Raw genomic sequence first — 24,034 nt, 5'->3', positions numbered from 1 at the left:
TATCACTCAAAATCCCCATACAGTACATGGGGAAAGCCCCATATATGTTGCCCAGGTCTCGTGACATTTGACAACAGTTTCAAATGAGAGTTTCTCCAGATTGGAGGGCTGACCATGCAAGACTAGTGTGTGGTGGCATACACATTAATAATTTCTAAACATTTGTGTGTGTGTGTGTGTGTGTGTGTGTGTGTGTGTGTGTGTGTGTGTGTGTGTGTGTGCGCTTGTGTGCACGCGCATCCCAGCCTCCTCATGCAGTGAAGCTGCTGTCTGTGCTGAAGAGCATGGCACACAGAAACGGGCCGGACGCCTTCTTCAGTTTCCCAGGGAAGAGTGCTGCTGTGAGTACAAAATGAAACATGTTATCTATCACACACACACACACACACACAGCAACCATAAATCAACAATATGGGTAAGCTTGATTGACCTATCCTGTAGTTTGATTTCCTGAGTTTTACAGGCAACTATTCTGTCTAGTGATGCTATATATTTTTTGTTATACAACACACTGCACATATTCTTAGGCACTACTCCAAACTACCACTAACCCCAAAGATTGTCGCAAACCACTGCATAAATACATTTACAGTAAAATCACCTTCATTCTGTGAATAAAGACAGAACTCCACAGTTTGTAACTTAAGTTACTGCAATTGAAGGTTTACAGTGCCCTAATGGTATTTTACAGTAAAAGTTATAGTAAAAATAGCTTTACTTTAAGCTCATTTCACAATAAAAGATTATTATTTAAGCAACATTTCAGTCAAAAGACCTTCACATCTGGAGAGATGCCTGAAGGTCACCCGTCTCTGAGACGGTCACGTGTGCATAAGACTTTACAATAAAAGTCTTACCAGGGGTGTCATAGTATGACATTTTATTTGTTTTATACGGTACTGTAGTGTACAGTACACTGTATTTGATATGATAATATTTGTTACAATAAAAATGTATAAAATAAGTAATCGGACTACTATGAATAAATACATACCGGTAAATATCGTATTCTTAATGTCACAAAACTTATTTAAGACAGTGGCTGTAGCTATAACTAGCTTAGCCATGACACTTCCCTAAGCTGCTGCCAAGTGGACTGTCTTATCTAGCCAGTCCATTCACTGACCCATGAGATTTTTCTATGAAAGAAGAATGCCTAAGTCCCCTGGGAATAATTTTTCGAAGGATCCACAGTCCTGAAATAGAATACAGCAGTCTCAATCTGTAAGTCTGTCTTTGTGCTATTGGTGGGATTTAAAACATGGAGTGCTTGACTCGTTAAGCTTGTATTAAGACATTGACGAGTGACATTTAACGAGATAGGTAATTTGGCACCAATTTAGCAAAATCTTATTGCTGGAATGAAGAGAGAACAGCTTTTCTTTCTCCATTGCAGTCCTTTGCATATCACTGCTATGCATTTTGTGGATCATGCATCCATGCATCCATTATCCGCAAATATGTGTACAAGTAGATTTACAAAACATGTGTGAGAGAGAGTGAGGGAAAGAGAGCCTTCTTGCAGTTATTTGTATGTGCAATGCATGCACAAACAAATGGTGTGTTTGTGTGTGCGTGCGTGCGTGCGCATGCAAGTTCTATTATTTATGTGTGCATTTGAGTATGAAGCTCCTAGTTTCTGTGTATAACCCCTCATTGCCATGGCGATGGTGCTTTGATGGTGTGTAGGAGGCTGTCCTGCTGGCACGAGGTCTGACTTGGCTCATCTGAAGTGTGTGCGTGTGTTATTATGTTTGTGCATGCAGGTGCATGCACTCTACCTGTTTTTGAGTGTATCAGGTTTATTTCTGTGTTTTTAACTGTTTTCATTTATTGTGTGTGTGTGTGTGGTTAGTAAGTACCATTGTAATGTTGGGAGAGAGCAGCACAAAAATACAATGCACACGCCTTCCTTGTCCTGAGAGCTGCCAGACTAATGAGGCAGGAAGGCCTGGGAGCATAAAAAAACACGCGCACACACACACGCGCACCCACACACAGCAAGACACACAAGAAAAACACAAAACAAATTTCAAGGGGTTTCATTTTGTTCCTTAAGTCAGCTTTTTGGAGTCTAAACAGGTGAACTCCATTTTTAAGAGTGTTGACCTACTATCCTACAGTGTTTCATTCAACTTGCAAATGCAGTCAAATCATCTAGAGAGACCTTGCTCACATACTGGGGAAATAGCTAACCATTTTCATGCCTGTTTTTCTCTGAACAAGTTGTGAGCCCATTTTGATGGCCCGCTGCCCCGGCCTTTGAATAATACAACATTACTCAGTTCGAATACATCATAAAGTACACACAGTAGGCTAAGAATCGCACATAACTATAGAAAAGTGTGCTTAGTGGAACACACCTTCACCAGGGCTGGGCTATACTGTATGCATAAGTATAACCATCAGTATAACTGTCTGGTCCCCTATAGGCCATTGCTCTGCCTCCTATAGCCAAGTGGCCATACCAGAGCGGCTTTACCTTCCACACCTGGCTGCGAATGGACCCCATCAACAACATCAACGTTGACAAGGACAAACCTTACCTTTACTGGTAAGTCACAGTACCCCTGCATCTTGTTGATAAACCCACTTGTTTGTGGTATTTCTGGTAAACGTTACATAAATATGGCTGTGAACTATAATGTGTTCATGTACAGTATGTATATCCCAGTGTTCTTATGGAGCTAGAATAAGAACTAAATGTTCTCAATTTGACTAAAAATCAATACTTCCTGCCACTTGATTCATATGGTCTGCGTCTACACTGAAGCAGCTCTCTGACACCCAAACAGTGTATTATGAAATAATACAGAATGCTTTAATTCTGCAGTTTAGATATATTTGCAGTTAATTGTTGAGTCTTACTGTACTTGGACCTCATTTTTCAATTGGTATTTCTTTCCATGAATCCACTGTGGATGAAAAATACTGAAATGGCAAATTTTAGGCTTGACTTGAGGTACCGATGCATAACTTAAACTCCTATGTATGAATAAAACATGTAGAGCTGCGTGAAAGCCAGCGGTATGCAACTGCATTAAAACAAGATTTCGACTTTCGAGACTGTGTGTGTGATTGTGCATGTACATGTGTATGCTACAGTCTCAAAGCTGAGAATTTCTTGCTCTCAAAAACAGTCACAAAAGATGAAGCGATCAACTTCACAGATGATAAAATAGAAAAAATTACAAAGGCTGATATTGGCCACTCCATCCTCTCTCTCTCTCTCTCTCTCTCTCTCTCTGTGGTGGGTAAATCAAGGCCCTCCACTTGTCCTATTTTCAGATGATAATTAATTCCTGAACAAAACAAAACAAAACAAATGCACTTCATGCAACAGGGAGATGTGTTTGGGGGTGTCTATAAAAATGATAACCAAGATGTACAGCCAGCCTCTGCTACTAGACAACATCTGTAATAAAACCTCCTCTTGCTCAGCCCTGGTGCCCTTTAAAAAAAGAGAGAAGGAGATTAGTCCCCTAAATCACATCTAGCTTTCTCACTGGGACAAAGGACCGGGGAATTAGTGCTGAAGCAGAGAAATTGAGTTGTTTTGCTGCCTTATCTCCCTCTCAAACCTGTATTTAAATGTTTTGTGAGGTTTATTGGACCTCTACCCTGCCTTGTCCTTGAGTGTTGGGGAGTGCTTCAGTGAGCTGTCTGACTGCATACTGAGCTGGAAAGTAAAACATTTCTGTGGGGTAATCTGGTCACATTTGTTTGTGTGAACGTAATCATGTGTGCGTGCATTTGTGCTCTGACACTGTGTGTGTGTGTGTGTGTGTGTGTGTGTGTGTGTGTGTCATGTGCGTGCATGTTTTCTTTGTTCACGTTTTTCTCTTTCCTTTCAGTTTCCGTACGAGCAAAGGCCTGGGTTACTCTGCACACTTTGTGGGAGGCTGTTTAATTGTGACCTCATTAAAGTCTAAGGGGAAGGGATTCCAGCACTGCGTGAAGTATGACTTCAAACCACAGAAGGTAAGAAGGAAGGAAGGAAGGAAGGAAGGATGAGTCCGAATAGACATAACCACAGGACCACAAATGCAGGATGCGTCGCTGTAAACATGGTAACAAATATCACACTGCATACTGGCTGGACGCACAGACACAGACACCGTGATGGATACAAAATTACAGTAAACTAAATTACAGTCGGAAAAATCCATTGCCTCCAGCCGATATGAAGCTCCTGCACAGAGGGTCCTCTGTGTAGCAGGCCAACACCCTGCTTCATCCAACCTCACTGGAAACTCACAGAACCCCGCCTTTATGCTTAAATTGTGTTCAATTGTGTAACAGATTTAACCTATTTCAGCAGGGTAGCTGTAAAAACTAATAACCTATTTCACTGGCTGCTCCATCGAGTAGGAAGGCTAGAAGCCCATGTAGGTGGGATTGAAGCTCGAGGGGATCTTGGGGAGTCGGTCATGTCCTGCATTGGACCCAATCTAATTAAATACTCAGTGCTTTTATCCATGTCTTCTCGTGTGTGATACTAGTGATCCATTTCAGCAATAACACCTAAGATGAGGTCTTGTTTGCTGTGATTACCAGTTACTGTTCACTGGTGTCGGAGCAAGTTTGAGAGATGAAATTGTTACAACCGAAGTAGCCATCATAATTGTGTGTTTTTTAAATGATCAGCTCAGATTCACTTTACTGTAAAATCCTGTGTTAATTAACCATTTGTAACTCTGATTGTACAAATGTAATCAACCCGTGCAGGTCCATTTGGTTACATCTGTAGGCTCTGAGTTAAATGAACACAAATATGTTTTTTCTATTGATTCATTTGTCATCACCTTGTGATTCCAGTGGTACATGGTGACCATCGTTCACGTCTACAATCGCTGGAAGAACAGCGAGATTAGTTGTTACGTCAACGGAGAGCTGGCTTCCTTCGGCGAGATCACATGGTTCGTCAACACAAGCGATGTGAGTGCCCAACGAAAACTCCCAACACAGTACGATGTCCGTACGTTTTCTAAAGAGATCAAATCAGTATGGCCCCCTGGTCCTTGCCTGGCTGTCAGTGTCTCTGCCTGGGGGCTTTGACACAGAGGTCTGGGGCACTCTTGGCCAGGCAGGGGACCCAGGGGGAGGCCCCTGGATAATGCCTGGCTCAGTGTCTCTGCCTGGGGGCCTTCACACGGAGGTCCTTGCCCAGACAGGGGCGCTCTTGACCAGGCAGGGGACCCAGTGGGAAACTCCCAACACAGTACGATGTCCAACGTTTTCTAAAGTATGTCCAACGTTTTCTAAAGTATGGCCCTAATTGTTTATATGCTCTAATACTGTGCTTTAATAAATCCCAGAGTGCAATTCTGTGACCTCCCACTGTCAAAGTACTGGAGGCATGGGCTTTATATTCTACCGTTTCTCTGTGTTATATCAACTTCAGAAACAGAATACTATCAGTGCAGTTTGTGCTGAAAAAGTGAGGAGCTAATCACCTTGCATGCCCTCCTCTCTCTGAGCTACATCTAATCTTTTCCCATCTGACAGGGGGTTTCATGGGTGAGACCACACACTGTGTGTGAATGTTGGCAAGGACAGCACAGGGAGGAAATGGCACATGCGCACGCACACACGCTAGCAGACCCCTCTTTTTCTCACTCACACTTGGCCTGATGAACTCTGTCATATCTTCTGTATTGCTTTTTGGAGAAAAGTACAGACTCTTAGATCATCTTCTGAGGAGTGAATCTCTTCGCCGCACTGAAGTCTAATCCTCTTGTCTCTCCGTGCTGGAGAGATGATATTGGGTAGCTGATTAAGATTACAGCCCTGAGGAGAGGCAGAGCAGACTGACACCATGAGAGTAGGTAGACATGAGAACAGGGACATATTTATATATGTTTATTTTCTATTCGCTTTCAATACTCTTCTGTCATTTTCTCCCTTTCTTTCGTCTTACTCACTTTTTTCACCTCCACCTCCACTTCCTTCCTTCCTTCCTTCCTTCCTTCCATTCTTCCTCCCTTCCTTCCTTCCTTCCTGCCGTCTTTATTTACATCTTCTTTTTTTTTGTCTCTGGTTTCCTATATTCCTCTCTCCCTCCATCCAGACTTTCGACAAGTGTTTCCTGGGTTCGTCGGAGACGGCGGATGCCAACCGTGTGTTCTGTGGTCAGATGGGGGCAGTCTACCTCTTTTCAGAAGCTCTCAGTGCTGCTCAGATCCTGGCCATATACCAGCTGGGTCCAGGGTACAAGGTGAGGGGAACCACCAAAACCCACACCATCTACCTCTCTCTAGTGATTATTGAATCCACTATCTGAGCTCCATTATCCAATGACACAAGCGGAATAAGTTAATATGTGCATTCTAAGACGAGAATCATGGAAGGACATGGTTTGAATATCTGCCTGATGTAATGTGACCCTGAGTGGAGACTCAGTGTTTGGTTCAGCCCTGACGAGGCCTTTGTCCGTCATTCTTTCCCCAGGCTCTTTTCTGTGTGAGAACATCACTGTGTAGACCAGGGGCTCTCAAACTTTGCAGGCCCTCAAAAGAAAAACATATTAGCCCGACAAGCAATATTGTGAAAATAATTTTTTTTTGCCTCTAATATTTGAAAATTTGGTCAATGTTTGACTGTTTAGTATGGAATAGTTTGTTGATTATTATTGATGCACTAATGGTGTTATTGACTATTTTTTTATTATATAAAAAGTCCTTAAATTGTCACTTTATAAATGTGCAGATACCCTGTATACACTTATACTGTATGTTGGTTTGTTTACCGTTTAGTGAGAAATCAATGTCAAGTTAGCTGGGGACCCCCCCCCCCCCCCCCCCCCTGGGGGGCAACGACTAGACAGTGGTTGCGAATTGCTAAGTCTGTCTGTCTGTCTGTCTGTCTGTCTGTCTGTCTGTCTGTCTGTCTGTCAGGGTACGTTCAAGTACAAGGTGGAGAGTGACCTGTTGTTTGCGGAGCACCATAAGACGCTGCTCTACGACGGCAAGCTGTCCTCCAGCATCGCCTTCACATACAACCCCCGGGCCACCGACGCCCAGCTTTGCCTTGAGTCCTCCCCCAAGGACAACGCCTCCATCTTCGTCCACTCCCCCCACGCCCTCATGCTGCAGGTTGGCACCCCTCCCCCCTATATTTTGCATGCCAGACCCATCATTTTGTTTAATGTTTTGCTTGTTTTCCACAGATATTAACTTTGTTGTGACTACACTTTTGCTCAGAATAAGGCCATACACAGGCCATACACAGGCCATTCAGAGTTTGTTGTCTGACCACAATGGTCAGCCATGTAGAATTACAGAAGGTGACCAGTGACTTGAGGCCAGCGGTCTTCAGCAGCTGCCGCTAAAATAGTGGTTTCCAGCTCTTTCCTCCCTCCTCCTTCCAATTTTGTTTTCCAGATGTTCCCATCTCTCTCTCTTTTTCAACCCTCAAGAATAATGAATGTCCCCCAAAGGGCTTCTTCTCCTTTTAACAGCCTCATTATGGCAGCGGTGTAATTGAGCTAAGCGAGGCAGACGACTGCACCTGTTAACAGCTGCTCTGGAACACCACCACCTTATTGCTCAAATAATTGTATTAGTCTTTAGATGGAAATGTCTCTGTTTTAGTATGGGAGCTAGGGTTATGCACTAAGTGTATTATTTTTTCTGTGACAAAGTGGTGAAATTTGTTGATCCATGTAAAACGTTTTCTTTTTCTTTTCACAAGTTCAAGTCTTTATTTTGGCAGGCAGGATATCTGGTTATTATGAAATACAAATTTTACATGGAAAAGTGCAGGGAAAAAACAAATTGGCGGAGAGTATCTGTTGAGAAATATCAGTTTGACTCGTTACAAATCTCAGTTTTACAATGTTTACAATCGGATATTTTTTGGAACTTTTGCAATGAGTGGTCAGTCTGGGCACTCATTCCAAGCGTCTGAAATGGACTTTAGACGGCAATAGTTTCCAGTTATGCAGTTATGTGTTTTGATTAGTTTAATGTCAAAGAGATTTAGTGTTTTATGGAATGCTTTATTGGTTCTCTCAAACTCTCCCTGGCTGAGTCCTCTTAACTCAATCTCCCTGTCATAACTTCATTGCCAAGGTGCTTCTGGGAGAAAGTAATGGATGATTAAATGCACATTTAGGGGTAATTTATCCAGACGCACGCATGCACACACGGATGTATACATGCAGATGCAGGGAAAGAGGGAGACAGGACAATAGAGCAGAGAGGTGACACGGTGTAACATCCTCCGTGTTATAACTCCAAAGACCCTTAAGAGTTAAATTAACACTGATGATTTTACTGTGCAGAGAGAGAGAGAAAGGGAGAAACTAGAATGATGTGTGAGGTAGAGAGCTGACATTTTATTCAATTACAAATTTTTCTCTCCTCTCAAGCACTAACTGAATTCTCTCTGACGAGCTCTTATCTCAGTAGCAGAGAATCCATCAATGCCCTTGCGTTGGAGGCTGCTTCTGTTGCGCACACACACACACACACACACACACACACACACACACACACACACACACACGCGCACTGTGCACATTAGAAATGATTGTGTCTTTTCCTTATGCATGTTGAAATGTGTGTGTCTATGCAGGATGTGAAGGCGGTAGTAACGCATTCAGTGCAGAGTGGGATCCATTCAATCGGAGGTGTGCAGGTTCTCTTCCCCCTGTTTGCACAACTGGATTATTGCCAGCCCTCCAGCCATGAGCTGGACACCTCTGTCTGGTAGGACGCTCGCACGCATGCACACATTTTGCTTTGTAAAGCTAACTCTTCTGTAGGGACTGTTTTCAGCTTGAGTTTTTAAAACAATTTAAATGCTTTAAAACCCATTTTGACCTGAGATCAGATTCTAAAAATGTCTTCTACATCCTGACAGTTTTCTGAAAAAGCTACAGATTTTTCAAAAATAGCAGACCTACAAGCTCGTAGTGCACCACTCGGTGGCGCGCTATGAGCTTGTCGATCCGCTATTTTTCAATAGCTAAAGCATGACATAATGCTAACACCAAAAGGGGTTCCCGCCCAAAATGGGTTAAACAGTGTTATAGCAGTGGTGGTACATATATTTAAATCGTTCCATTCAGAATAAGAATAAGAAGTGTCTTTGAGATGGACATGTGTCTCAGAGTCACGGTGGCCCTTTGGACCACCTCAAGGCAAAACGCTATGGGCAATAGTTGAGCAGCAGCAGGTGCCACTATTGAATGCATATAGGGGAAACATTGCTATAATGCAACACCAAATGCTATGAAAAATAACAGCGCAGAGACGTGTCTTGAATGAACTACTGTTATGTATCTCGAGCACTGCAAGTTGATTTCCATGCTGTGCTGATATGAATGGCTTTCTGGGTGAAACAAAAACATACCATATAAGTCAATGAATTAACCAATCCAGTGTCTGAGCTCCATAGACACCAAATGTGTTGGAGAATGGTGGGCACTAATGGCAAGTATCGTGAATCGTAAATCGAAGAGCTACCGTAAACATGCCAGACCACCTTCAAGTATTATGTAGCCTTAAATTAATCCTGATTAGTGTCAAGTTAGAAGGGTTATATATCAGTTGGAGGCATCCACTATTAATCTTACTCAATACTTTTGTCATTTATTATAATCACATTACTTTTAACTGCAACAGAGTTGTCAGTTGTCAGCTGTCAGCCCCAAGGCTGTTGTAGAATAAGACGGACTGCTCTGAACATCTGTATCTCTGTATTTCTCCATGTGCCAGTACTGGCATTCACCAACCCACCAGACTTCCTTAGTGGACATTTGCTGTACTGTACATGATGTGCCTTTGCAGCACAGTGTTGACTCTGGATCATCACTCGGTCACGTGGCACATCCGACTCATCTGACCTGAGTGACGACGTTAACGAATTATGAAAACCAAAGATTTTGTTGTAATCCACAAAACGCCAAACCCTAAAAGATAAACAGAATGTCACCTAAAAATGTCGTTTAGCTCCATATGAGTTTGAGCAGCGTCCAGGCTGATCAGTGTAATGTTGTGACAGTGAGGAGGTGACAGGACAGCCTCATTCAGTCACACTGCTTGGCTGTTATGTATCTGAGTCAGCAGCACATCAGCCCCCTCAATGTCACTGCACCTGTCTGTCTGTCTGTCTGTCTGTCTGTCTGTCTGTCTGTCTGTCTGTCTGTCTGTCTGTCTGTCTGTCTGTCTGTCTGTCTGTCTGTCTGTCTGTCTGTCTGTCTGTCTGTTATTATGAGGTCTGCTCTGATGCCCTCTTCTCTGTCTGTATGCCTCTCTCTCTCTCTCTCTCTCTCTCTCTCTCTCTCTCTCTCTCTCTCTGTCTCTCTCTCTCTTAGCTGTACATTGTTGACCTTTGTGATGGAGTTGTTGAAGAACTCTGTTGCAATGCAAGAGCAGGTTCTGGCCTGCAAAGGCTTCTTGGTCATCGGCTACACTCTGGAGAAGGTAAGGCACGCACGCACGCACGCACGCACGCACGCAAGCACGCGCACTTTAAAAATAATGCACTCAAATTGTTTCAGCCACATAATACTAGAGTCATCTCAGATAACGTCCACACCTACTCACTAATGACTGCATTGTTCTCAAGGATAATGATACTGTGAGTGTGTGTGTGTGACACACACACATCACACACACACACACACACACACACACACACACACACACACACACACACACACACACACACACACACACACACAACACACAAACTAAACTCTTGCACATGACAGCTGTGTTTAGAGGTCAGAGCTGAGCTGGTGCTTTTTAGACAGAAGAGATGCTGCTCTTCATCTTTCTCTCTGCATGTGTTCTCTCTCCTCCTCTGTTCATTTGTTTATTTTTATTTTTCTTTGTATGGCCTCCTTTCTTTAAAAATTGATTCACTTCATTGGTTCCCCTGTCTGTCTGTCTGTCTGTCTGTCTGTCTATCCACCTGTCTGTCTGTCCTCCAGTCTTCCAAGGTCCATGTGACGAGGCCAGTGCTGGATAACATGCTGACCTTTGCCCGTTACCTTAGCAACCTGCAGAACGGTGTGATGCTGTTGAAACAGCTGTGTGACCACATACTGTTTAACCCTGCCATCTGGATCCATGCACCAGCCAAGGTAGACACCCCCCCCCCCCTCTCTCTCTCTCTGTGTGTTAGGGATGGGACCGTATGATCATGTCATCATTATTGTGGTCAAAATAATTACAGTTAGCGATATTATCGTGATAATGAAAATGTGCTTAAATTCCACTTTTGGTAACCACTTGCAGCGCAGCATCCGTATTCTGGGGGGAACGTTAGCTATACATAGCCGATCTACAAGCTCACAATGCATCGCACGACCTTGTAGATCTGCTATTTGTGGTGGTCCAAGTACAGAGCTTACTTTAGGGTTCAGTGTATGACAATGGACAATTTCTCTGAAAATGTTAATCCCCTGCCATATGATTATTGTGAGCGTTTCATGACTATAACGATTATTGTCCCATACCTTCTCTCTCTCTCTCTGACTCTCTGTCTCTCTCTCTCTCTTTCTTTCTCTCTCTCTCTGTCTCTCTCTCTCTGTCTGTCTCTCTCTCTCTCTCTCTCACACACAAACACATACAGTATGTTTCCACACAAACCATAATGCATTTAGACACATTCATACAGGACATAAAACTGTGGGCAACAAACACGCGCGCGCATGTTCACTCAGCCGCCTGCCGTCTCCTCCCACGTCCTTTATGTTATCAGTATCCTCCATGCTGTGGTTTAGAGGCTGCTCACACCCCCTCCAACCTCCACCTGTGACTCCACACTGTAATTTAAATGAGAGATTATAGTCTATAGAGCCTTCGGGTTTTACAAGTACCCACTTATCATTGGCACAAAAAGATATCACACTGTGTGTGTGTGTGTGTGTGTGTGTGTGTGTGTGTGTGTGTGTGTGTGTGTGTGTGTGTGTGTGTGTGTGTGTGTGTGTGTGTGTGTGTGTGTGTGTGTGTGTGTGTGTGTGTGTGTGTGTGTGTGTGTGTGTGTGTGTGTGTGTGTGTGTGTGTGTGTGTGTGTGTGTGTGTGTGTGTGTGTTTTGCAGGTCCAGCTGACCCTGTACACCTACCTGGCTACGGAGTTCATCAGCACAGTGACCATCTACAACACCATCCGCAGGGTGGGGACGGTACTGCAGGTCATGCACACGCTCAAATACTACTACTGGGTCATCAACCCCCAGGACCGCAGTGGAGTTGTGCCTAAGGGCCTTGGTGAGCACACACACACACACACACACACACACACACACACCCTCTCTCTCTCAGCCTCTTCTAGAACAGAACTATTGATTTTCACCAAGCTCTGATTCTTGTTTCCATCCACTTAATCCCTTGATTCTTAGTAAAACAGACCCGAGTTACAGCTGTACTTTTACACAAATCTACAAGCTTTTCAACGCAACAGTTATCTGCTTCTTTCTTCATGATATTTATACTGGAACTAGATTCCAGTAATCCCTATCTGACCTGTCTGAGATGCATGCTGTTCTTGGGCTATCAGCTCTGTTAAGTGTTTGGCCTGAATTTCAAACGGAACATCGAGGTTAAAGTTTGCTGGTAAATGTCAGTTTGAACAGTTTTTCTTCTTTTGAAACTAACTGATAGCTTAAACTCCCTGCAAACCCTTCTGCCTCATTAAGGCCAAAGAATCCTCTTCATACCTAATGTTCCTGCCACCTAATCGCCATTTGACTGATAAAGCCATTTGTAAAACATTGTTTATTAAATTATATGTACATATTTTATGTATTATTATTATTTATTTATAATTTACCACTAGTATAATCGTATCACTAATCCTATAATGGTGTTTGTTGCTCATTATGTGCAGTTAGTTGGACAGTGATAGAGTGCGTGTGGTTGTGTTTGTGTAGATGGTCCACGACCCAACCAGAAGGAGATCCTGTCTCTCCGAGCCTTCCTGCTACTGTTTGTCAAGCAACTCATAATGAAGGTAAGCGGAAGCTCAATGTGCTATGTGCTAAGCTCCGATTATGCTGTCGAGGACAATTTTTGTTGCTCGCCGACAAAACCCCCGATCTGATGCATGATCGGGCTTTGATCGGCGAGGTTTTGCTCGCTGTGTGTGAAAGGTTCTGCGAGAAGATATAGCACCGATAAAAGCGCTCACTGACGCCTTCTGGGTTGCGACCGTGTCCCGAGAAGGCCATATTACAGCCAATGAGAGCACAGGACAGCTGTGCTCACTCACTGGCACGATAGATGATCAGATGATAATATATATAACCTTTATTCCTTGGGTAAAATCCCTGTGTCGTACATATTGGTAACTATATTAGCGCAATGTTGCTGTTAAATAGTCTATAAAACCAACGCATTTCACTTGAATATTGTTGATAAAACCACATCGGAATCAACAGTGCAGAGCAAACTTTTGGACCGTGTGTGTGTGTGAGAGAGAGACAGACAGTTATTTAATGAAAATCAAGATTTAACGTCCTGTCTCGCTATAGCGCACGTAGGCTATAGTATACGCTATCACAAACATTTCGCCCTATGTAGCCTGTGTGTGTGTGTGTGTGTGTGTGTGTGTGTGTGTGTGTGTGGCGTGCACGCAGAGAGAGAGAGAGATGCGTCCTGTGTCGGTCTCGTGCTTGTATCACGGTATCCTGCACGTGCGTGAGATATAAAAATGAATTTGAATAAAAAACAAATGATGTAGCCTATATGTATCGGGTTTGGATCGCATCTTGGTGAACTCTTGCAGTGTGTGATGCCTAGTCGGCTATCAATCGTTTAGTGTGAAAGCCACTCAGATATAATGAGTCGAAAAAAAAAAAAAAAGGCTGTAGTGTGTGTGTGTGTGCGCGCGCGTGTGTGCATGTTCAGTTGTTGCTGACAGTAAAAAAAATGAAGAAAGAAAGTATCAATAGATACCTTGTGTTGTTTAGGTCAGTGTAATGCCTGTGTAGAAACACAAACATACCGAAAACCCAGGATTAGACCTTGGTGTGACGGCATGTAAACTACCTACAATGAACACGGTGTACTGATTTGTGTGTGTGATGATTTTACCAGGATTATGGTGTGAAGGAAGATGAACTGCAGAGCATCCTCAACTATCTACTCACCATGCACGAGGTAGGCATGATTACCAGAAAATATTACCACCCACCACTAGATGGCACTGTAACCACAGCTGTTGCCTACTCCTGCACCTTCTGAAGTACAGTAGGAGCATAAGAGCAGAACAGAACGGACCCTGGGCGAAACGTTACTGTTCTGCTAAGTATTCCACGTCTGCCAATCAAATCACCAGCAGAAGCGGCCATGTTTGGACTGCAGCGATGCATAGCAGTATAATGAGGTTGTAAAATAATAAACCCTGCAGGAGTAAATGCCGATTACAGCATTCCTCACGAATTCCAATGTCATCTGAAGGCCCATGACTGTCTTTCTTTTTTTCTGTGTATTCATAGTTCATTCATTCTAAATGCCTGTTACGCATTTGTATTAATGCTTGTGATGGGCTCACTTTGTTCAACTACAATATCATCTGGGTCTGCACTCTGCACCAACAATTATGAATACATTACATATACTGTAAGAACACTTAGTTGTATGCGGACGTCAGTCTCTGTGAGGCTTTCCTTTAATGACATAGGCCCTGACCGCTTTAGTCAGACCACATTACTCAACTGACACCATGTACCAGAGATGGTAGTGACTATTAATTAAATTAAATTGTAGCTCTATTCATATAACATGTTTTGGCCTAGTTGCTTGCTGTCATCATTTGTCACTACATCAGTTCTTTTGTACTTATGTCAGTCATACATCTTGATAATATACAGTACTACACCCTTGCTACAAAGTCAGTTTCCTAAAGTATGAGTTGGTACTTGAAAAACAAACTGATTCTGGTTCCAGTTCACAGATGAAAATGTTACTCATAAAGTTAAGAGTATTAAGAATATTATATATGTTAGAGTACAGCGTCTCCGAAGATACTTCAATATCTCTTAAACACTTTCAACATGGCAACCCTATTTTGGGTATGTCATACTGTAGAAAGGAATTTGTCATAAAAAAAATCTAAAGGAATTTCAGAAGTATTTCGAATACAAAACAAATCTAATTTTAAATCTAATTAAAAACGAATTAAAGCTCAACAGTAACACGTCACAATCTTCTGTATTTGTTGTATGACAAATTAATCTGTTCACTCATTACTAACCAATGAGTGGCATGAGTTTTTACTGTATATATGGCACTCATAAGATGTACAGTACTGTGCTGTACTGTTGCTAAATCCATCACTGGAATCAGGTGTGTTGTGTAAGCAGCCAATTTTAACAGAGAGAGCTATTCGCCATCAGTAGACTCGCAGTTAAAAGCTTGATGGGTCTATTTATTCTTCACTGATGTCACAATGAAAAGTGACAGCCTTCAGTTCTGTCAGCTGATTGCATTTCTTATAATAGAAATGTATCCCTGGTGTCCCGCTGAAGGACAATAGTGACAAAGGTGTGTGTGTGTGTGTGTGTGTGTGTGTGTGTTAGGACGACAACCTCATGGACGTGTTGCAACTGTTGGTGGCTCTGATGTCAGAGCACCCTGGCTCCATGGTGCAGGCCTTCGACCAGCGAAATGGCATACGGTAACAATTACACCTAATAATATGTAATGAGAAATGTGCGATAAACCATGTGATTGCATTGCCTCCCTTCCCCTGTTCTATATATAAATCAAAGCTGTGTTACAATTTTAATTATATTTTTAGTGTTGTGTCAGATAGATATGTGTAATAATGTGTACATGACAGTTTTATATTCGATCTAATGTTGATCTAATATTAACATAGTATTCATTTATTATTTATAAAACACCTATATTGTTATTCTTTTCTTAAAGGTACCAAAGCAGATGTCACATTTCCACAGCTTTGTTTTTTTGCTTATCCAGCATATTGTCCCTCAGTGTACCTCAGGGGTTGTGTGTGTGTGTGTGTGTGTGTGTGTGTGTGTGTGTGTGTGTGTGTGTTGTGGGGTTAAAATGGAGCCAGATGACACAGTTGACCAATAAAGATGGTTTACTAGTTTCATTTGAAGCTTTCTCTCTGAACTATTGAAACCCTGCAGGGCTCTGATTTATTCCCCTAATTTAAGCTGCTCGCTGCTGTTGTTTTTCATGGTTATGGCTCAAGATAGAAAATAAATGGTGTCTGTTGTGCTGGGCATATATTGAATTCTTATTTCATTGAGAGACTCGTAGATCCCTTGAAAACAAAAGGTTTTTGTATCACCGCTGGCCCAAGTAACGGCCATATAAATTCATTATTTTTTTGTTTAATGTTAAAAATTGGATACCGTCATAAATTATTTGACACGCATGCACACACACACACACACACACACAAACACACACACACACACACACACACACACACACACACACACACACACACACACACACACACAAAAAACTTGAATCGTGTGTTTATTAATAACACATACAGTAGAAACAATGGCTTACATTTCCACTTAGTATAAGTGGAATGCTTTAAAAAAATAATAATAATGTAACTTATATTAAATAAATATGATGTTATGCTACTACGTCAATCATCTATTATAATCTTTGTACTGTATTTACATTACACCTACAATAATGTAACATATTAACCAGGGTTTATACTAAGTACATCATTTCAATCTATGCTATGCTGTTCTTACAGTGTGGTCTACAAGGTGCTGGCCTCCAAATCTGAGCATATTCGAGTGCAGGCACTGAAAGTCCTGGGCTACTTTTTGAAGAACTTGCCACCAAAGTAAGTCCAGTTAAATGTCTCTGTGATCCAGTGTTCAGTTCATTTAATTTCCTCCAACAATTTTGTACTTTTCTACTTGCCCTACATTAAATTATCAGTCATTTTCCAAAGCCATGGAATTCTGCTTCAGAATAAATAGCTACAAATGGGTTAGATTGTTAAATATAAGTAATGATCCAAAAAGGTTCAATTTAAACAAAGAATGACGAGAGGTTTTCTATGCCTGGACTTCACCCCATCAATGTAGTTCATTATATCTTATTTCTCATTGTGAATTCCCTTTTTGTTCTCTCTGTCTTTGACAATAAGGCACTCACTATGAATTAAAGATTTTGCGTGTAAAAATGAGAAATACCTGGCAAAAGTACCTAGGTCATGCCAGCGATTTATTTTAATAATTTACCACCAATCTCTGTGTACAGTATGCAACCTATTCTGCATGAACCCTGCATCACAGGCGTATCTTGTGGTCTGGATGCCAGGTTGACCAAGAAGTTACTCAGTAAGCACTCCTAACTAGGTATTCCTGATGGCTCAACCTCTTAGTGTAGTCCACATAATAAGAACCTGAGTTCAAATATAAACCTGTGTCACGTCAAAAGTCATCCCCTCCTCTCTCTACCCTCTCCTTCCTGTCTCTCTCTGCTCTACTACCCAAAACAAATCTGAAGCAGATTCACTTTATTGCCAAGTGAGAGTTTCATACAAGGAATTTTCTTTGGCATCTGGTGCCTTGACAACCCAATGAAAAGAATATTGAAGGATTTATACAAGATTACCAACAAGGTACATGGACATATAGTACAGGACAGGTCTCGTGCATAAAAGGTAGAATTAACATAAATTAAACTATATAAACAAATCAAGACAAGTGCTTTAGGTTCACGTCGATTTCATTTCAGACAATTCACCAAACTCAACAAAGGAGTTTGTTCTGAATTATGGGCTGCCTTTAATTTGTGCTTAGTTTAGTGTTGTCATCATTGTTCTAAAATATAAACTGATCTATGATGAGGTGAAAGAAAATGTAATTGAGGTGTTGAAGTGTTGTTTTTATTTCATCCGTGTTAAGACATTACAACACTCTGTCCCTCTCTGTGACTCAGCATGTGAAGTCAATTAAGCCCAATATACTTAACATAACATACAATGGCAAAATGCTGATCTATTTCTCCATATTTTTTCCAATCATTTTTTTTTTAAAACCTTAAAAACAAATGCACAAAATTAGGATGCCAGGGTTAATGTGGTTAAATATGGAATAGTCTTTGAAGCCATTGAAAAATCTTTCTGCTCCTATAATGATTCTCATATTAATATTACATTTTTGTACAATAATATACATAAAATTAATATATGCATCATTGCAATGGCAATGTAACAGCGTTGTGCAGTGTTATGAACCAATACGCCGTGTTGCGGTAAAACTGTAGCTAGATCAATATTCAGCCTCTCTGACCTTTGCCCTCTGATCCCTGGAACAGGAGGAAGTCTGAGGTCATGCTCAGCCACGGCCTTTTCTCGCTGCTCAGCGAACGCCTGATGCTGCACTCCACCCACTTTACCATGACAACGTACAACGTGCTCTTTGAGGTCAGTCCCCCCGATGGTACAACGTAGAACAATAGGCAGCGCTGTTATGATAATGTCCTTTGTATGGAAATAAGTGTTGTCGTGATGGTACTTGCACGTGTGCGCTGCATGTGTTGTCTTGATTTTCAGAGCTATGTGGCTATTTGTGACTAGCCTGATCTATAGTTTGCCAACTGTTTCTTTTCATGGAATAGTGTTTCATGGAAGACTGTTGGAAAACCACAAATTGCTGCTATGTGTGTGTGTGTACACACACACACACACACAAATTATTTATTCAAATACTGTTATGATGATCATGAATGAATGTGGTTGTAAATAACTGTATTTTATTAATATATTTTTTATTAAATATATTTTGTTGCTGCCTCCAGCTTAATTTGAAAGCAAAACACAGCATTCATTTAGGAGTACATATTGTATACTGTAAAACAATTACATTACACACACATACATACAAAGAGTTGGCTTAATACTTCATGAGCCTTTAAGAAAGTTGTTGTAAATATGTATTCAGAGTTCAGACTATTGCATAATAATGAAACACACCGTGGCAGGCAAGCACTGTTTTGTAGTGTCAAGACTCCAGTCTACAGATAAAGGAACAAATTTACTTACATGATAGTGAATTATCCATATATAGGGTTCGCAAGCAGCACGCACATTTCCAAAATATGAAAGGGAGAAGGGAGGCCATTTTATAATGGCAAAAGAATCTATTAATATCCTCAGATACTCTATGGAGAACAGATGTAGGTCTATACTGTACATAAATACAACTCAGCAACACACTAGGAGGTTCAGCACTTCCTCAGAGATGACACAATCTCTTTCATATGCAATAGTGGACAGCTTTGCGGTATTGCATGGTAGACTATTGTTCTTCTGGAGCAACCATACAGTATGTAGGCCCGATCACAATTATTTGAGATAATCCGAACGCAATTATTTTGCATATTCGTCTTAATCGTTTCCATGTTGAAGAAAATAAATAAATAATACAAATCATACATTTTCCCTAATAGTAAAAAAGAAGCAGATCTACAAGCTCACAACAGCTTGTTGTAGCTTGTTGCTATTTCCACATTATTAAAAGTCTTGTGGAAAGTTTTTACGAGGCCTTAATGCCAACAGAAATGTAATGTTTATGTTAAAATGTCCAATACCAAAGACGGATGCAAAATGTCATGATCGTGACAGCCCTAACAGTACGTGGATATTCCTGAGTCGTGACTGGTATCTCCCCACCTTCCCCGACAGATTCTGACGGAGCAGATATGCACTCAAGTGATCCATAAGCAACATCCGGACCCCGACTCCACCGTTAAGATCCTCAACCCACGTAAGCGCACAGCACCACTAAATCACATCCACCCCCTTACCACTATTACTACCACTACACCCTGTTCCCCATAGATCCACACCACTGTTACATACAACCACACATACATTCTGTAAACCCCTAGGCTGTTATCACACAACTGAGCCTCTAATGGAAGGCTGAGCTTATAGTTTCAGATGGTGTTAATACTTGATGCGATAGATATATCATTTTGTATAAACAGTGTACAACACGCACACACAGCACACTGTGTGTATGCGTATGAAAGCTGCATGTTTCTCTGCAACGGAAAACATTAATAAAATGATACATATAAAGGCAGGAATTTGAGGTTGTAATATAATCACTGGATATGAGTTATTAGAATATCGTTACTGTCGGGAAGAAACCACCTAACTCCATTTTTGAGTTTATTTTTTTTTAAATATAAATCAGTGCTATTGAACACCCTTTGTCTGGCTGTTGGTTAAAAACATATTGAACCAATGAAAAGTGTTAAAAAGCGCTTTGGAAAAAACCTTAACTCCATTGGACCCCCAAACTGTCTGCTAAAGCAACAAACTCCAACACCTCTTCCCTTCTCATGCAAGTAATTGACAATATATAAAGCCACGATACCAACTTTTATGAGGCAGTGTTGCATTGTTTTCTTTCTTAATTTCCTTAAAAATATGTATTTTTAATTTCCTGAAAAATGTTGGAGTTAGGTGGTTTCTTCCCAACAGCAGAGATATTACTGTTATTACTACCACAGAGAACCTGTGAGAATAGGATTACAATTGCATAGATGGAATCTTAAATACATTTGAACAGCATTTAGATGGCATGTTGTTTGACAGATGCTAGGTTCGACGTTTACCTGGTATCTACCTGTTTGTAGCCCTTAATTGTTTTCTTTGCCCTCTATTTTCATGTTTTTGTAAAAGTACCCACTGAAAGCACTGAAGCTTGGCGTGTGCAGTAGATGTTCTGCCTGTGCTTGCACAGATCTATGCAGTGTACCAGTGCCTCATTACTAGTACAAAGAGCGTGCTTATTTTCTATATGATGCACCATAAAGAGCAGCAATACCAGGGCAGCCTTTGATCAGTGCTTCTGCAGGATATTTTCAGACCATTACTTACCTCCAGTTTCACATGACAGCTCCCAAAACCTTTTCATATGTGGAAACCAAATTCTCAGAAAAAGAAAACATCTCTCTCCTTTCCCCCTCGGTCTCTGTCTTTCTGAATCTCTGTCTTCCCACCACTGTCTCTCTCTGTTTCTCACATTTCTCTCATTTTCTCATTATTTTTCTCACATTTCTCTCATTCTTTCCATCTTTCTATTTCATGGGCTCTTTTCATGTCCCTTTCTCTTTGTTGCTTTCTTTTTCTTTATTCCTTAATCTTTATTTTCCTCTCTCCCCTTCCCTCCCTAACTGCCCCCCCATCTCTCTCTCTCTCTCACACACACACACACACACACACACACACACACACACACACACACACACACACACACACACACACACACACACACACACACACACACACACACACACACCCACACACACAAATATATATATACAGAACTTCAGTGGACTTGAAACTCCAGAGTGTGGTGTAATCACAGCGGAGGTTTACTTCCAACCAGCCTTAATCTGACAGGAGTACAGCCGTCGTCACACAGTGATTACCTAAAGCCTTTATTGTGTTAAGGTCTCCCCTTCCCAACTGTCCCAGACAGCCAGTATATATCATACAAACCCAGTTCTACACATGAGCGAGCCACCACAGAACTCACAGCGGTGTGTGTGTGTGTTGGCGGGGCTCTGTTCCTCCTTTACTTGCCTGTTCTCTTGATTTAATCTGCTACGAAACCCCAAAATGGCCTCCTGATTGCAGTGTTTAGTAACGTCAGAGCCAATCAAACAGACTGAGGAAGTACCGTTTCCCTCAAATTAACTCAAGAGAAAGGCAAAAGAGAGCAAAAAAGAAAAAAAACAAGAAAAGAAAGAAAGAGAGAGAGAATGCAATAAGCCATTCCTCCATCTTTATCCCCTCCCCTCTTCTTCCCTCTATCCGTCCCTCATTCCCGGTACATGCTGGGGTAATTTTCTGGCGGTAAGGGTTCAGCGACTCATAATTTGAATGACTAAGGCGTAGAAACAACACAGCCGTCTGCCGGGGCGAGGGAGGGCATCGGTTAGCGCCAAGGACTGAGGCGGGGTGGGGGGGTCTGGTTGGGGGGGCTGTTGTCGGGCAGAGTGAAACCGAAGCCCCCTTTGGTCGTCTCCCCGGCTCACAGCAAATGGACACTGACATTGTCTAGATAATTCATCTAAACAGCCAGTCTCTTCGGGTTAACCAAAGCCGAGCCATCCAAGAAAAGGGCCCCTGTGACTCAGGGGGCCCCTCTGATTTGAAACAGTACCAAAACCATTTACAGTATGATAGAGATCAATGAAACCCAGGACTTTTGTTTTTTCTTAATTTAATTTGATTTGATTATTCTTTTCTATTCTGCTTCAGTTTCCCCTTCGTTCTGCTTTTCGTAGCACGGCCACAGAGTTCCCAGGTGTCTGCTGTCGAGGAGAATGGAGATGATTTGTGACACAATGATTTGCACATGCTCAGACCAATGTCTGATTTAGTTGTTGATTTGTGGTCTTTCTAACCCCTGCACCACCCACCCCTTCGCTCTCTGTCAAGCTGAGCTCTGATTGTTATTTCCAGTCAGAATCGTCCTCCTTGCAGAATGCCAACTTTTTGTTATTTTAACCATCTTCGAAATGTAATTAGCTGTAATGTATCATGTGACAAATGGGTCCCTCAGTCATAATTTGCAAACAGATAAAACATATGCACATTCATGCACGTTAAACATTTAAACTGTAAAGGTTCCATGGACAAATCTCCATCCCTGGGTGTGTGTGTGTGTGTGTGTGTGCGCGCGTGCGTGCGCGCGTGCGCACAGTACATGTACTGTGTGGGCACAGACCTGGCTGCTACATAATCGGTATGAGTACTGCTTACGACTTGTGTCATATTAACCTTTTCAAATATAGATAAATGAGCTCTGAGGAGCACTCTTTCATTAGAGCTGTGTTTCAACAGAGGGCTATCACTGAGGTCTGTGTGGGCTGCAGGCGTAGGTCATCTGCATTAATAAAAGGCTTTTTTTAACTGCAAGTCACTGTGCCCTGGTACACAGTATTCCTCTTTTTGAAGTCTGAACATTTTATCACACTGGTTCGTTCCCGGTGGGTTCATATAGACAGTAAGGATACCACAGGTTTCTCTTGTGTTGCTGTCCATACATTATAAATGGCAAAGTAGTGTTTTAAAAACTTATATATATAAGACAAATATACATTTGTGTCCTTGATAATTGGTGTGTGCTTTGTGTTTTGTTCTCCAGAGATCCTGAAGGTGATCGCGGCCTTGCTGAAGAACTGTCCCCCGTCACCTGAGACCATGGAGGTCCGCAGAGTCTTCCTGTCTGACATGATCAAACTGTTCAACAACAGCAGAGAGAACCGCAGGTAAGGAAGAGGACCGTGTGTGGGGCTCTTATAATGACAACCAAATCACTCATGCAAATAGACCAGAGTTCTTCCGGTAACCAACACATCCTCCAGCCCAACCACACCACACCAATCAAAGAGACCCTGTAACCTACAAATCCTTCAGGATTCTCCAAGCATTTTGGCTTCCACTGGCCTTGTCTTAGCAAATTAAATGTTTCTGTTGCTGTCAGGGTGTCGTTATGTGTTACTCACTTCACTTGTAAAGTAATCCTAACCACCATTCTAAATTGTTCATCTCCTCTGCTATACGACTTCTAAATCCTCTGTAGGATTACAACATATTTTCACATTATTCTTTTTTGTTTATTGTTTTCTTTTTACTAAATTTCCTTTTGTATTGTATTTTTGTTTCAAATACTTCTATTTCACGTTAGTGTTACTGTGTTTCTGTGTGTACACGCTGTGGAAATTAACCAGAGGAATTCATAAAGTTTATTATAATAAACATAGTTTAAGTCAAGATACAGTATCGTTACAAACACATGAATAGTTCATACTGTACACTGTTATGCCATAGGTACTGTAGTCACATGGGGGTATAGCTCATACTACAGTAGCTATAGGATCTGCCCTTTTCTTGCATGTGTGTACAGTATGTGTGCTTGCTTGCCTAGTGTTATTGTTTACCTCTTCTTACAGTAGCTCTGGTCTCGTTCTGTCATGCCTCAGGGCTGATACTGTATATAATCATGAGATGAAAGGAATCATGGCTCTGATGATTACTG

The 24,034-nt window shown here is 41.7% G+C and overlaps 1 protein-coding gene across 6 annotated transcripts in view; it reads left to right on the top strand.

The window, feature by feature from the left end:
- lrba (LPS-responsive vesicle trafficking, beach and anchor containing) overlaps positions 1–24,034 on the top strand; it is a 280,974-nt gene that overhangs the window by 36,094 nt on the left and 220,846 nt on the right. For all 6 annotated transcript variants that reach the window (XM_080759177.1, XM_080759176.1, XM_080759175.1 and 3 more), the window contains exons 4-20: positions 246–341; positions 2,433–2,554; positions 3,855–3,981; positions 4,819–4,938; positions 6,071–6,217; positions 6,897–7,094; positions 8,578–8,711; positions 10,322–10,430; positions 10,943–11,095; positions 12,056–12,224; positions 12,887–12,966; positions 14,052–14,114; positions 15,536–15,633; positions 16,711–16,803; positions 18,288–18,396; positions 19,657–19,738; positions 23,141–23,264. In XM_080759177.1, the coding sequence (XP_080615303.1) occupies positions 246–341; positions 2,433–2,554; positions 3,855–3,981; positions 4,819–4,938; positions 6,071–6,217; positions 6,897–7,094; positions 8,578–8,711; positions 10,322–10,430; positions 10,943–11,095; positions 12,056–12,224; positions 12,887–12,966; positions 14,052–14,114; positions 15,536–15,633; positions 16,711–16,803; positions 18,288–18,396; positions 19,657–19,738; positions 23,141–23,264 (2,024 nt within the window). The remainder of the gene's footprint in view (positions 1–245; positions 342–2,432; positions 2,555–3,854; positions 3,982–4,818; positions 4,939–6,070; positions 6,218–6,896; positions 7,095–8,577; positions 8,712–10,321; positions 10,431–10,942; positions 11,096–12,055; positions 12,225–12,886; positions 12,967–14,051; positions 14,115–15,535; positions 15,634–16,710; positions 16,804–18,287; positions 18,397–19,656; positions 19,739–23,140; positions 23,265–24,034) is intronic.

The sequence above is a fragment of the Protomyctophum bolini genome (genome assembly GCF_963924005.1).
Source record: "Protomyctophum bolini genome assembly, chromosome: 3".
NCBI classification, from domain to species: Eukaryota; Metazoa; Chordata; class Actinopteri; order Myctophiformes; family Myctophidae; genus Protomyctophum; species Protomyctophum bolini.
The sequence above is the reverse complement of the archived record's forward strand: the minus strand, read 5'-3'. Positions and strand labels throughout refer to the sequence as shown.